The sequence below is a fragment of the Rhinolophus sinicus genome, chromosome 4 (assembly GCF_057876585.1).
Source record: "Rhinolophus sinicus isolate RSI-liver-muscle chromosome 4, RSI-T2T, whole genome shotgun sequence".
Lineage (NCBI taxonomy): Eukaryota > Metazoa > Chordata > Mammalia > Chiroptera > Rhinolophidae > Rhinolophus > Rhinolophus sinicus.
This window is the reverse complement of record NC_142504.1, coordinates 99,310,133-99,326,256: the sequence shown is the minus strand read 5'-3', so window position 1 is coordinate 99,326,256 and position 16,124 is coordinate 99,310,133. Positions and strand designations below refer to the sequence as shown.

The window sequence follows — 16,124 nt, the reverse complement described above, 5'->3', positions numbered from 1 at the left end:
TGAAAAACAAACAAAAAAAGGAATCGATGAAGAACTTTTGAAGAAATTTGAATTACTAAGACTGAAAGAAAGGATGTGGTCTAAACACTTATTGAGAGAGGATTTCTTATGGAATGGGGACATAAGCATGAATGTCAAAAGGCAACAGTGGGGCTGTTTTCTCAAGTCTGGCGGAAACCCTTTCAGCGGACATATGCTCTACCAAGAGTGAGTCCAGTTGCAGTGGGGAAGCTTCACCATGATGTGCTGACTCTATACCCTTGGATCTTTCTTTGGCTGTCCATGTGGGGTCTCTTCCTACCAAAGCTTTAATCCACTTGTAATATTGCAGGGACTCGTCTCGCTTCTATCTCTTCTACAGTAATAATCAGTTACCACTAATTGATCTCCTATTATCTACCAGATATTTATATCCATTAGCTCTGATCCTTACTAGAACCTTGAAACAGACAAAGAAACAAGCTCAGAGAGGTTAAGTTTTTGATCCAAGGTCACATAGGAAATGTTAAAACTCGGATTCAAAGCCTGCTCTGTCTGACTCCAGTGCCTGTATTTTGTCTGTGACGTCACAGTGCCTGCCTCCCCGCTGCCCCCTCACATATTTCCTCTGCTCGGATGGTGTGTGTCCAGATCTTGAATTTTCCTCACTTCAGGGTCTGACTACACATACTGACTACAGATATATACCTAAATAGAGCAGTGTCTCACGAAAGGCTTGGTTTTGCCTTTTTAAAATTGTCCTTTCAGGGAACGCTGTGAGGAGCTCCGTGGTGAATTGTTTTGTATCCGCCAGAAGCAGGTGTCCGAGGAGCGGAAAACACAGATTGCATTTAATGAGGAGCTGAAAAGGGAAAGACTAGTGGAAGAGCAGATGTTCTCAAAGCTTTGGGAGGCAGATCGATTAGCCAAGGAAAAGCGAGAAGCCGAAGAGGCGAGGAGACAGAAGGAGCTAGTGGAGAACACGCGCCTGGGGCTGAACGCCCAGATCACCGACATCCAGGCACAAAGGCGGGCAGCCCAGCAGCTGAAGGAAGAAGAGGCGCACCTTGTGGTGGGCTTTTCAAAATGCTTGTCTTAGGCTGATCGGCCTAGTGGGACGAGTATGCAGTTTGCAGGCTTGTTACTGTACAGTTTGCCTAATGGTCTGGGCTCGTTCACAGGGCACCATGGGCAGAGCCTTGGATTTCAAGGTCCAGCTAATAGTGCCATCCCATTGACTAGGGCAAGTTACTTCACTACTGTGACTCAGTTTCTTCATATGAAATATGAGGCAAAATGTCTTTGTTGTAAAGATGAAATGGGATAATCATTGGCTGTGCTACTGAGGTCTAGTGACAATTTGGCAACATTGATAGGGAAATGGACAGTTTCTAAACCCTATGCAAAGTGCGATACCATAGCTACTGTGACCCTCTAGCCATCAGCATAGATAATTTTTTTCCCACACGATCACTGCCCCTACTGTATAGAAAGTAGAGCTGTCACTGGAAATATGTGAAAGCACTCGAACAAGTAGCAATTTTATATGTCTGTACAGCTTGCAGCAACTGGTACTTTATTACCACTAAATTTAGGGAAAAGGTATTGTTTTCCTGGGAAATCTCCAGTGTAAAATTTAGAACTATAAGAATTGTCAAAGGTAAGGTATTTTACAGTCCTGGAAGCCTTCTCCGGGTTTGAAACTTTCCTTTTGAAGAGTTTAGTGGAAGATATCTAACTATTTTCACTTCTCAAAGAAAATCAAAATGGTGGGCCCCAAACTGCCTGATATTTACCCATCCTCTGGTGTAAAGTACCTAGTGAGCCATTTTTACTCACAACATTCTGCCATCAAAATGTGTGGGTTTTTTCTCACACCATACAATTCTCTGATTTTGTGTGGATGTCAACTAGTGTCTTACAGCTTGATTCAATTCTGACACTAAATGCCCAGAGATATCGTTAGACTGCACAGGTTTAAGCGCTCAGTCCCATGAGACTGCCCCCACTTCAGACACCCGGCACAAGTAGTGGGTCCCCAGGTTACCTACACTTCTGGTTACAAAGTGACTGCCCCTCGGTTCAATAATTCACTAAAACAACTCACAGAACTCAGGAAAAGGCTTCATTTACCATTACTGATTTATTGTGAAGGATCTAACTCAGGAAGAGCCAAATAGAAGAGATGCACAGGGCAAGGTGTGTGTGGGGGTGGCACACAGAGCTTCCGTGCCCTCTCTGGACACACCCATGTTCCCACCACCTCGATGTGTTCACCTGCTCAGAAGCCCCCCGAGCCCCATCATTTGGGTTTTTTGTGGAGGCTTCATTATGTATGCACGATTGGTGACATCCTTGGCCACTGGTGACCAAACTCCATCTCCAGCTCCTCTCCTGGGAATCGAGGGGTGGAGCTGAAAGTCCCAAACCTCTAATCACATGGTTTGGTCTGTCTAGTTAACAGTCCCTATCCTGAAGCTCCAGCCACCGTTCATCTCAGATTACAAAAGTTAGTCTTATCACTTTGGAGATTCCAAAGGTTTTAGGAGCTCTGTGCCAGGAAGCGGGACAAAGACCAAATATTTATTTTCCATTATACCACAGCTAGCTATCTATTTCTACATTTATTTTTGTTATTGTTCTTTTCAAAAAAAATTCTATTTTGTTTTTTATTCTTTTTTCTACATGTCTTTAAAAACTTTTTTTGTTTTGAAAAGTTTTTTGGAAATAATTTTAGACTCACAAGAAGTTGCAAAAAATAAATAGAGTGTTCCTGTGTGACCTTAATAACCTAACATTCATATATACACACACACGCACATATACACATACAGAGGGTGCCAAAAAAATGTATACACATTTTAAGAAAATAAAAATCTCTATTAAAACTGTAATACTTAACATATACCAATAACAAAAGATGAATACAAATCATGTGTATACATTTGTTTGGCGCCCCTGGTGTGTGTGTGTATTAACATTGCTGTAATAGTTTCAGCTACAGTTATTCCTTATTTAACTAAATTAAAACCTTCTTTGGATTTCACCAGTTTTGACATGCATTCTTTGGGGGAAGAGGTATAATTCTATGAAATTTTATCACATGAATGGATGTATGTAACTACCACCAAAATCAGGATACAGAACTGTTCCATCACCCAGAGAAACTCCTTCCAGCTACTCCTTTATGTTATAACCTCCCTCAACCCTAACCCCTGGCAGCCACTGGTATGTTCTTTGTCACTATTATTTTGTGGTTTTGAGAATGTTATATAAATTCCACATTTTTAAATGTTTTATGAACATTTTTAAAAGCACTGAAGTGGAGAGTACAATGAACCTCCATGTACCCATCTCCCAGCTTCAGTGGCCGTTCTATTTTGCTATATTGGTTTCCTCTGTCCTTCCCATACCCTCTGTTTTAATGTTTTAATAAATCCCAGACAGCTCATTTCCTTTTTAAATACATCTCAACTGTGCATCTCGGCAACAACATAATTAAGGACACTTTCTTACAGAGTGCCAATATCAGACCTAAAAATATTAATAATCATTTTTATCTAAAATCAGCATCAAGTTTCCATCATTGTCTAAATTATTTGATATTTAAATCAGGATCTGTACACGGTTGTTAAGAGTGGCTGTTTATTATTCAAACCACAGCACATTTGAAATAGAAAGGGGTGCAATAAATTCATTGCATCGGCACAACAGGTGTTAAATTAGAACTACCCTGGTGAAACAAAAACATGGTAAACTACTTTAGGGCTCTTCGTCTTGAAGTTTTCCCCCATCCCATCTCTACCTGTCTCGTGGTCTGGATTTGGTTGATTGCTTCCTCCTGGTGTGCTTAACTTTACTTTTAAAAAAGTATGGCCTGCTATTCCACTGGCTTTCATGTTCGATACCCCTTGCTTTTCCTCATATCCTGCTGAGTATTTTCACGTACGTTATCTCATTTGACCCTCCCAGTTCAGTGTGGATGTACTGCTCATGGCCTTAATGGAAAAGTCTAGTACATAACTCCCCTGTCACAAACCAGTAATCGTGGCTGTTGTGAGTCTTGGTTAAATCAAGTTAAATTGGGATTTGTATTTGATCCTCACTATTTCTACGTCATCTCCTGTCCCAGCTAGGTAAGTACCTATCTCTTCAGGAGAGTTCTGCTGCCTCTAGCAGGAGGACGAATGCCTTAGTTGTACCGTACCCAGATTTTCTACCAAACCCAGAATGCCCAGCAGCATTGGTGCTCTGGTTAAAACTGCTTGATTGGCCAGGCAATTAAGCCAGCCCGGAGCATCAGAAAGATAAGAATATGTGAGGAAGAGGGGAATACTTATAAAAAACCCAATGCTTAACATTAAGTTTTGTATATTTAGCTGATGTGCACATTTCCATGTTTGGACTCTTCTTGCTCTTTAGTAATGTATCCAAATCTAAATGTGCAACTTTGCATAGAAAAATCTAGAAGGCCAGTGCACTGAAATTTTGAGGGCAGTGGTGTGTGATGAGTACTAGGTTTAAAGGTTGTTTCTCTTTATACTTTTCTGCATTTTGAACTCAACAACTATTTATTACTTTATAATCACACACACATACGCAGAGAGCAATTTTACAAAGCCTTGTTGCTGACTCAGCAATGAAAAGGTGAGTTTTATTTCTTACAGTCCCGCTAAATCCAGGTGTGCGTATTTCTAAAAAAACCCTTTATTCCCGTCACTTAAATGAAGTGCATTAATTTATTGGTTTTGTCCAACTGTACTGATGCATTGTCTTCATTGTTGTTTTACCTTAGGAAAATGACAAAGCTCAGGTGAAACTTGAGAACGAGCAGGAGAATTTAAAGAAACAGAAGACAAAACAGGAAATTAGGACCACTTTGCAGAAAGCCCTCCAAGAGAAGATGGAACATGCTCAGCAGGAATACAGGGAAGAGCAGGACTTGAACATGAAGCTCGTGCAAAGGGCCCTGCAAGACTTACAGGAAGAGGATGATAAAAAGAAGCAAAAGAGAGTAAGACGTTTATTCAGTGCCTGTTATGTGCTGGACGAGAGTCCCTGTCGAGCTGTCAGTCTTACGGGAGCCAGCCACATACAGAATGAGCCATAGCAGTGCTACTCCAGGAAGTGTGGTCCAGGAACAAACGGCATCAGCAGCCCCTGGGAGGATGGTAGAAATGGAAATTCATAAGCTCCAGCATCAGAATTTACAAATCTAGATCTAGGCTGGGGTGAGAAAGCTGTGTTTTAACGAGCTCCCCCAGGTGATTCTGATGCTTACTGAATTTTGAGAACTCCTGATCTATCACATGGTGTTAGCACGGCGATAGCAGGAGGGGACTGCAGGAAGTGGGGTGATTAAATATGCCTGGAAGTTGGGGGAGACATCACTGAGAAAGTGGTATTTGAGTTGGACCTTGAAGGATATGTACAGTTTTGTCAGGCAAGGAGAGTAGAGAAACACCTTCTAGTATTTATTTAGCTGTCTGTTCCTTTGAAATTTGTGTTGCACTCCTAAGGGTGTTGTGCTTTTCCTACAGTACGATTTTTTATAGACTTAATTTTTTTGCAACAGTTTTAGGTTCACAGTTAAATTGAGCAGAAGATACAGAAGTTTCCCATACACCTGCTGCCCCCAGAGAGCCCCCTCCCATTATCAACATCCCTCATCAGAGTGGGACATTTGTTATAATTGATTAACCTGCATTGGCAGCATTCTCACCCAAAGTCCATATGTTAAGTTTCACTCTCGGTGTTATCCATTCTATGGGTTTGGACAAATGTATAATGACATGTGGCCACCATGACAACGTGATGCTGCAGAGTACTCCAATGGCCTAAAACTATCTCCATAGTTTTGCCTTTTCCAAACTGTCATATAGTTGGAATGATAGAGTATATAGCCTTTTCAGAGTGGTTTGTTTCACTAAGTACTATGCATTTAGGTTTCCTCCGCATCTTTTCATGGCTTGATAGCTCATTTCCTTTCAGCACTGAATAATATGCTATTGTCTGGGTGGACCACAGTTTGTTTATCCATCACCTACTGAAGGACATCCTTGGTTGTTCCACGTTTTGGTGATTATGAGTAAAGTCGCTGTACACTTTCATGTGCAGGGTTTTGTGTGGACCTAAGTTTTTAATTTGGGTAAATACCAAGGAGCATGATTTCTGGGTCATATGGTAAGAATAGGAGTAGTTTTCTAAGAATCTGCCAAACTGTCTTCTAAAGTGGCCGTACCATCTTGCATTCCCACCAGCAAAGAGAGTTCCTGTTGCTCCACACCCTGACCAGCATTTGGAGTTGTCAGTGTTCTGGATTTTGGCCATTCTAATAGGCGTGTAGTGGTATCTCACTGTTGTTTTAGTTTGTGTTTCTCTGATGACATATGATGTGGAGCATTACGGGTTCTTAACCCAATTTCAGTGTGTAGAGGTGGGGGTTCCCCCCACACACTGTCTAGCAATGCTGGGGACACCATCAGAGTGTCCTACCCTTCAACTCAACTCTGACCCTCTTTACCCAGAGATAGCATCAAATTCCACAGGGAAAGGGCTTGGTCCTGCAAGACTAGACTCTACTTCAGATATAAATTTGCAAGCCCAGGTTAACTGTCCTTCTGACCAACTGGCTGCAAATTGGAGCTTCCAACAACCCTCTCCAACTCAGCACGCCAATGGCACATTCAGGTTTATGACCAACATGAATCAGAGGTACCCACAACTCCCTCATTGGGTTTGATTAATTTGCTAGAGCAGCTCACAGAACTCAGGAAATTTGTTTACTCACTAGGTACAGGTTTATTACAAAGGATAGTAAAGGATACGAATCAACAGCCAGATGAAGAGATACATAGTGTGAGGTCCTAAACAAAGCAGCTTCTGTCCTCCTGTTGTTTGGGCCCAGCAGAGTGGAACATGAAAGTGTTCCCCAACCTGGAAGCTTTCTGAACCCTCTCCTTTTGGACTTTTATGGAGGCTTCATTACATAGGCATGATTGATTAAATCATTGGCCATTGGTGATTGACTCAGCCTTCAGGCCCTTTTCTCTCTCAGGAGGTCAGGGAGTAGGACTTGAAGTTCTAACCCTCTAAATACGATTGGTTCCCATGGCAACCAGCCCCCCAACTTTAGGTGCTGTCCAAAAGTCACCTTATTAACATAAGATATCTTTTTTGCTCTAATCGCTTATGAAATTTTTAAGGTGCCAGAAATGGGGGCAAAAACCAAATATATATTCCTTATTATAAATTGTTCACACTATTAAAGCATCATGAAATCATATATTATGTGACCTTTTGACTTGCTTCTTTCACTTAGCATAATGTTTTTAAAGCTTATGCATGTTATAGCATGTATAAGCACTTCATTCCTTTCTATGGCTGAATAATATTCCATTGTATATAAATACTGCATTTTGTTTATCCATTTGTTGGTTGATGCACATTTATGTTGTTTCTACTTTTTGGCTACTTTGAATAATGCTACTATAACATTCATGTGTAGATTTTTATTTGGACATGTGTTTTTGTTTCTCTTGGCCATATACCTAAGGTAATTGAGTCCTAGGGTAACTCTATGTTTAAGCTTTTGAGTAATTGCTAATTGTTTTCCAAAGTGGCTTCACCATTTTACATTCTCACTATCAGTATTTGAGGGTTTTGATTCCCCCCCCCTTTCTTCTGCCTCTCCCCCCACCCCTGTTCAAGCTGTTGTTTCTCAGTCTAGTTGTGTAGGACACAGCTCCCTGGCCCATGCTGGTATTATGAGCCTTGTGCTCCCCCCCGCTGAGGAAGTCGATTTCTGGTCATCGGTTGGCCGCTCACAGCAGCTCATGGCCGCTCATGGCAGCACACAGCAGCTCACCGCAGCACATAGCAGCCTGCGGCTGCTCACACCAACCTCTGGCTGGCTGCTCATGGCAGCCCAGCTCCAGGGAGAGCTGTTGTTCACAATCTTAGCTCTAGAGGGCGCAGCTCCCTGGCCCATGTGGAAATCGAACCAGCGATCTAGGCATTAGAAGCACTGCGCTCCCACCTCCTGAGCCACTGGGCTGGCCCTCTGATTTTTTACATGCTAATTAACACTTGTTATTGTCTGTCTTTTTTATTTTAACCATCCTAGTGTGTCTGAAATGGTATGTCATTGTGATTTTGATTTGTACTTCCCTAATGACTAATGATGTTGAACCTCTTTTCCTATGCTTATTGGCCAGTTGCATATATTCTTTGAAGAAGTCTATTTGAAGTCTGTTGTATAGACTTCTTCAAGAAAAAGTCTATTGAAGTCATTTGCCCAATTTTTAATTGAGTTATTTGCCTTTTCATTATTGAGATGTAAGGTTTTTAAATATGTTCTACAAGTCCTCTTACCTAAGTGGTTTGTAAATATTTTTTCTCATCCCATGGTGACTCTTGAAGTGCAAAAGTTTTAAATTTTGATAAAGCCCAATTTATCTATATTTTCTTTTGTTGCCTTTGGTGTCATATCTAACTAAAATAATACTTCCTACCTCAAGGCCACGAAAATGTGGTCCTATGTTTTCATCTTAGAGTTTTATAGTTTTAGCTCTTACATTTAGGCCTTTGATCCATTTTGAATTAAAGTTTGTATATGGTGTGAGGTAGAGGTCCAACTTCATTCTTTTGCATGTGGATATCCAATTGTCCCAGCACCCTTTGTTGAAGAGACTTTTCTTCCCCCTATTGAATTGTCTTGGCAGCCTTGTCAAAAATCAGTTGACAGTAAATGTGAGGGTTTATTTTTGGACCCAGTTCTATTCATCTATATTTCCATCCTTATGCAGTATCACATATCTATATGTCTTGATCACTGTAGCTTTGTAGTAAATTTGAAATCAGGAAATGTGAATCTTTTAACTTTGTTCTACTTTTTCAAATTGTTTTGACTATTCTGGCTCCCTTGCATTTCGGTATGAATTTGGGATCAGTTTATCAATTTCTGCAAAGAAGCCAATTGGGATTTTGATAGAGATTGTTTTGAATTCTATAGACCAATTTGGGGGTAGTTGCCATTTTAACAATATTGTTTACTGATCCATGAACATAGGATGTCTTTCCATTTACTTAGGTCTTCTTTAATTTATTTCAACAATGTTTCTTCATTTTCAGAGTGTAGGTTTTGCCCTTCTCTTGTTAAATTTATTCCTAAGTAAGTATGAGACTATGTATTCAAGCCATTCTGAGGGTGCAGCTACACCCTCAGACCTTGCTGGTCCTCCTCAGATCAATGATGTTCGGATTAGAGATTGGACGGAACAACACAAACATAATACCATGAAAGACGGAGAAGCCAACTGAAAATATTTTTGTTTTAAAGCCCAGTTCACAACCTTAGCTGCACATTAAAATTATCCAGGGAACTTAAAAGCTATCCATTAAACAGAAATCTCTGGGGGTGAGACTCAGCCCTTAGTACTTTTTAAAGTTCCCCAGATGCTTCCGAAGTGTAGCTAAGACTGAGAATTGCTTTTATAAAATATCAGTGACTCATCCTCTCGTCAGAGATGGTGATATAATAGTAGGGACTTATTTTGTTTATCAGGTTAAGATTCCATCTACCTAAATTAAAATAAATGAAAATAAAGTTGTATAATTGCAAATTATTTGGGAACTGCTTTGAGAAACACTTTGGGAAAGTGTTTGTATTAACTTATTCAACAATGTGCTTTTAAACATTTTAAACAGATGCAAAGAATAGTACAATGAACCCCCATGTGTCCTTCATCTAGGTTCAACAACCATCAACTGATGGTCATTCCCTACCCATTCCCTATCACCACACCTGAATATTCTGAAGTAAACCCTGAACATAGTATTTCATCTATAAATGTTTCAGTATGTAGTTCTAAAACATTGAGATTGTAGCTCTGAAAGATTGTTTGTAAACACCCTCAATCTCATTATCACACCTAATAGTTTTAACAACATGAAGTAATTTTTATTTTACATAGGTAGATATGGTAAGAGAACAGAAGATATATCGTCAATATTTGGCACAGCGGCGAGAGGAAGAAAAAGCTCAGGAGAAGGAGTTGGACAGAATATTAGAGGAAGAGAAGGAAAAGAAGTCGGCTGAGAAAAACAAGCAGCTGAAACTTGAAAAGGAGGCAAGGAAACAACTTGTGGATGAGGTCATGTGTACAAGAAAACTTCAAGTTCAAGAAAAGTGTAAGGAAGTGAATTATATCTTAGTTGGGACTTAATTCAATGAGCAATCAAAATATTTACTAAGTGAGCATTATGTATGAAATACTATGAGGGATGTAAAAAGGATGAAGGCAAGATACCTGCTTTGCAGAACTTATCTAATTGAATACGTGAAGTGTAAACATATAAAGAGTTTTATAGTCTGGCAGACTCTGAGCAGTCACGGGGGAGATTTTCTCAAAGTTAAAGGAACAGTATGTCCTTTGGTCTCTGTGCCTTAGTCATTGTAAAGGACAGTGAGAAGGTAGGGCAGAGACACACATCTCTCCTCCCCAAACCCCCTTTTTATCTGTTCCTCTTTTCTTTCTGCAGGTATCTCCATACCTCCCTACGTGCATACTTTTGCTTGGGTAGTTTCCTCTGCCTTTTATGCTTTTGACCTTGAGAAATTCTGTACATCCTTCGAGACAGCTCAAACGTCTCATTCCTTGAGAGGCCCTCTGTGTTCCCCTACTCATAATAAATCCTCTTTCTGGAGCTCTCCCTGCGTCTTGCTGATGTCTCAGCACACAATTGTATTCCCTCAGGTTTTGGTTACAAAGGGAAGTACTTGTAGGATGAACAGCCACCTCCAGGTTTCCGCCATTCCACGTCCAGCCCAGTGAACCAGAGAGGCAGTAGACGGATAGATTTACTGTTAGGGTCCCATTAGACTCCACATTAGTCGTCTTCGTAAGACAAAAGTCCTCTTGGTTCCATTGATTAATTCTCCACTCCAGGAATTGAAACAGCACTTGGAAATTAAGTCAGCATTAGATGGAGTTTTAGGAAAATGAGAAGAACACTAATAAGCTGAAAAGATTTCTATATTCCCTTATGATAAATGTTTTAGAATATATAGAGGAAACCTACAAAATTTAAATATTTGGGACCATTTATAAACAAGGAAACAAGATCAACCATAATTCCATTAACCCAGGAATAGCTGCTACAACTTTGCGTATTTCCTTCCAGTATTTTTTCTATGTGTATAATTTCTCTTCACAAGTCAGGATCATGTTGTATATATTGTTTAACATCCTGAATTTTCCACTTATCATAAACATTATTCTAGGTCATTTTTCTTCAAGTATAAGATTTGTAATGCTGCTTAAAAATCCATTATAAAAATGGACCGTAATTTATTTTACCTAAACATAACTAATTGACTTTCAGATTGTTTTGAATCTTTTTACTACTACTTTAGCATTGCAGGTTATTATCTCTGTAAATAATTTTTTTTTGGCTCATGTATGATTATTTAAGATAAATTCCTGTAAGTGGATTTTGGGACCAAAGATAGCTACATTTCAGATGTATATTGCCCGGTTGTGTTTATTCTTTTGTGAAATCTGTTGTGGGTTTTTTTTCCCCCCTCATTTTTTCCTACTGGTATAGTTCAGTTTTTCTTATTTAATTTATAAAAGCCTTTTAAGGCTTTCTTTAATATTTGCATGAAATATCTCATTAACGTAAAAAATGGCAACAGAACTATTTGTCTTCAAGAAAAGAAAGGTAAGGACTGTTCTAAGAGTGATAATCTGGTTTGAAAAAAGCTAGTTGTAGATACTCCACAAAAAAATGATTAAGAGACATATGTAGATCACAGCACATATGACGTAAAACCCTATTCTGTCCTCAATGGCGATCCAGCCCAGTAATTCTAAGCTCTGCCTTTCCAAAAACAATATGGCATTGATGCCCAGAAAGATGTCAGCAAGTCTTGTCTGAAAAAGTCGCTTAGCAAAAATTACTGTCTTCCCTAGTGCAACGAAAAGCAAAAGAACAGGAACAACGTGCTATGGAGCAGGAAGTCATAAATGAAGGTCTGAAAGAGCTTAATCGTGAAGAGAAGGAGAATTTTGCAAGGTATGACTTTGTTTTCTTTATTATTATTTACTACCTAAACAAAAAAAGGGCTAGAAAACTGGCAGGCTAGCCTGTTCCCAGTTTTATCCAATGTTGAAGAGGAATGAGAAAGGGGATGGAGAAAGGCCCAGGACGCTCTCTGCATTGCAGTGAATATTTTGAAATATTCCCTCCCTAAAAATCAACATTTGTTCTAAGATTATCTTAATTATTATTGTGTAATAAACACATGATTGAATTTTTCATCTATTCCCCATTCACCCTGATTTTAATGGGTATTTAAATTTGACATCACAAATTACCTTTTAATTGTAATGCCCAAAATAAATCCAAATGCTTACTTTTATAACTTTATCTTTTGACATTTCCAACACTTTAGACGCTCTGGGTTAGCCCAGGAGTACAGGAAGCAACTTCAGATGCAAATGTCTTACCAGCAGCAGGCCCGGGAAGCCCAGAAGGAAGAGGAACGCCGAGAGTTGGAAGCAGGGATAGCAGCAAACAAGATTTGCCAGGAAAAGATCCAGGAGATTCTGTCCACCCATCAAGTGCTGCCTCGAAACATCCATCCCATGAGGAGGGCATGCCCCAATACGCTGCCACCATAGTTTCGTAAACATCACATTTTTTTCAGTGTTTTCACACTTTTAACTATTTATGTTTGATTCTATGTTCCTTTTAACCCATGGATAAACTGTTTTTTTCTCCTCTGAATTTGCATAATGATACATCAAATTAAATATTCCTCTTTATCGATTTCATAGACTTACAAATGTGAATGATCTACCTCATAGCACACAGTTATTTTCCTGACTTACCCCCTTGCCTACCTTTCTTGTTCTTTTTATTAATAGCTACACTTTCTTGTATCTCTCTACCCATATGCCCGTGTCCTCTTGCCTCCTTTCTCTTCTCTCTCATAGACGTGACTCACAATATTAGCAGGGCATTTTTGCAGGCGAGCTGGAACTGTCGGCCACTTTAATTAACCCACTTATACAGTCATTAAACAAATATTTACTGAGTGCCTCTCACGTGCCAGACACTGTTCTGGATCCTGAGACTTCAAAGCAAAACAAACCTCTTGATTTCACAGAGCTTACATCCTAGTGGACGAAACCAGGAGATGTATGTTAAAAGCTGTAAAGCAGGAAATGGCAGGAGTCTATTTTATTTTATATGCAGTGGTCAGAAAAAACCTTTTTGAGCAGTTGATATTTGAATGAACCAGCCACGTGATTAGCTGGGGGGAAAACATCCGAGGCAGAGGAAAGAGCCAGTGCAGTGGTACCAGGGGAAAAGTCTGCTTGTGCATTTGAGGTGTAGTACTTGTGCTGGAGGAGAGTGAGTGAGGAGAGCGTGAGTGAAGAGGGAGAGGTAGAAGATTAATCAGGAAAGTAGTGGGGGCCAGATGATGTAAGGCCTTGGAGTCATGGTAAAGACTGGCTTTGACGTGGCTATAGGAAACGTAGAGGGTTTTGAACAGAGGAGAAACATGGCGTGCTGTAAGAGGGTTGCTGGCTGCTGTGTGTAGAGAATAGACTTCAGGGAGACAGCAACAGGGATTCAGTTGAGAAGTGATCGCAGTAACCCAGGTGAGGGTGATGGTAGTGTGGCAGCCAGCCTCCAAGATGGACCCCAATGACCCTCTCCTTCTGTATTTCTGCCCTAGTGTAGTCCCCTTCCATCCTACATCGTGCCTGCCCTATGTGACCAATAGAATACTGCAGAAGCAACAGGGTATAACTTCCAAGTCTGGGTCATAAAAGACACTGCAGCTTCCATCTTTGTCTCTTGGATTGCTTCCTCTGAGGGAAGCCAGCCAGCTGCCATGTTGTAAGGATTGGATGCTCAAGAAGCCTTCTGGAGAGGCCCATGTAAGGCACTGAAGTCTCATCAAGAGGCGACCTACCTTGCTAGCCATGTGAGTGAGCCACCTTGGAAGAAGACCCTTTAGCTCCCACACCTGTTGAGCCTTAAGATGACTGTAGCCCTTGACTGACATCTTGAGTGCTCAGTTAAGAAGTTCTCGAATACCTGACCCCCAGAAACTAAGAGGGATAATAAATATTTATTATGATTTTAAGCCACTAAGTTTTGGGGTATTTTGTTAGATCCCTGCTAAGTAACTAATACAGGTATCTGGGATCAGAGTAGTATTAGGGGCACCGAGGGAGAGGTCAGATTCTGTCACTGTTTTGAAAGTAGAACCACCTAGATTTGCTGATGGATGGATGTGCTGAATGTAGACGTAGAAAGGAAGTCAAATAGAATCTCCATACTTAAGATCTGAGCAACAGATGAGTAAACTGCATTTGTGCTGGGAAACAGTTTACACCCCTCAAGCTGTTAATTTTGAAGTGTTCTCAGCCAAATGAGTTCAAAGAAATTAGGAAATTACTGGGTAGTTCTGGTCAGTATTCTGCTTGGGATTCTATCCCTGGGTTCTGCTCTGCAAAGCGTATTTCATACATGGAAGTGTGTTGTGTGGTATACCTGTTTTGGAGATATTCCAAGAAAGAGAAATTTGGAAAAGTCTACAGTCTAGATCCCTTTCTTGGAGAGTCATTAGACACGTAGAGCTATCTAGACTCCGAGAAACCCTAAATAATGGAAGCCAGCTGCCTTTGTTTAACCCTCTGTTACCCCCACTTGATCCTGAAATCCAATTTTTCATTGTATTGATTACAATACCTTTTGGGATGTACTCACCTTTCTTCTACATGTTCACATTATTTATTACATCATTCCCCACAAAACATTCAGAGAAGCTTTCCGCAGGACAGTCTTTTCTAAATAAAACTGTTTTATTTCTAGCCTATGTTCTATGTAAAATTTTTAGACAACTTAAATTTATTCTTTTAGACTCACTTTTAACAGCTATATTGAGGTATAATTTCCATATCATAAAATTTACCCACTGTAAGTGATTTTTGATAAGTTTAGAGAGTTGTGTTACCACCGTCACAATCCAGTTTTAGAACACATGTATCATCCTGCAAAAGTTCACTCGTACGTTTATAGTAAATCCCCGCTCCTTTACCTGGTGCCACGCAGCCACTGATAGGTTTCCTGCCTTTATAGTTTTTTGCCTTTTCTTGAAATTTCCTATTAATGGAATTATACACTATGTAGTTGCTTGTGTCTGGCTTCTTTCACTTAGCATGTTTTTGAGGTCTGTGTATGATATTGAATGCATTGATAGTTCATTCCTCTTTATTGTTGTAATATTTCATTTTATGAAGATACCCCATTTTATTAATCATTCACTAATTGAGGGACATGTGGGTTATTTCCAGGTATGGCTGCTAGGAACATATGTTTTATTTCTTAAATTGCATTTCTCTAATGACTAACGATGTTGATCATTTTTTCATGAGTGTATTAACCCTTTGTTATAGATCTTGTTTTGTGAAGTGTCTGTTCAAATATTTCCCCCATTTTCTAATTGGGTTGGTTTGTCTTCTGATTACTGATTTATAAGAGTTCTTTATATATTCGGGATATAAATTCTTTATCGGTTAGATGACTGGCAAATATTTTTCCCCAGTCTGAGGCTTGTCTTTTCATTTTCTTAATGGTGTCTTTTAAAGAGCAAAAGTTTTAAATTTTGATGAGGTCTATCTTCTTTTTCTTTCTTTTTTAGACCATACGTTTGGTGACGTATCTAAGAAATCTTTGCTTAACCCAAGGTCACAAAGATATTCTCATGTTTTCTTCCAGAAGTTTCAGAATTTTAGCTCTTAACATCATTATGTATTTTTCTAGGAATTTTCCTACTTCATCTAAGTTGTCTAATTTAAACACATGAAGCAGTTCATAAAATTTCCTTATAATTGTTTTAATTTCTAAGGGGTGCATAGTAATGTACTTCTGTTATTCATTTTGGATTTGGGTTATTTTTTTGTACTCTGTGATGAGTAAATTACTGGAAATCATGGCCTCTCCATCCAGTGCCTTTTGCTGACCCCAGTTTAGTATAACTCTCTACCAATGAGTGTGGTACTAGGATGGTGAAAGCAATTTTTAAGACACAAAAAGTAAAAATTACATCAGTGTTAAATTAT

General features: G+C 39.6%; 1 protein-coding gene across 1 annotated transcript in view; it reads left to right on the top strand.

Moving 5' to 3' along the window:
• The window catches only part of CFAP53 (cilia and flagella associated protein 53), a 27,239-nt gene extending 11,115 nt beyond the window's left edge, over window positions 1-16,124 (top strand). The window contains exons 4-8 of the mRNA XM_019721721.3: window positions 748-1,051; window positions 4,775-4,993; window positions 9,954-10,170; window positions 11,955-12,057; window positions 12,437-16,124. Of these exons, the coding sequence (XP_019577280.3) occupies window positions 748-1,051; window positions 4,775-4,993; window positions 9,954-10,170; window positions 11,955-12,057; window positions 12,437-12,665 (1,072 nt within the window). The 3' untranslated portion in view covers window positions 12,666-16,124. The remainder of the gene's footprint in view (window positions 1-747; window positions 1,052-4,774; window positions 4,994-9,953; window positions 10,171-11,954; window positions 12,058-12,436) is intronic.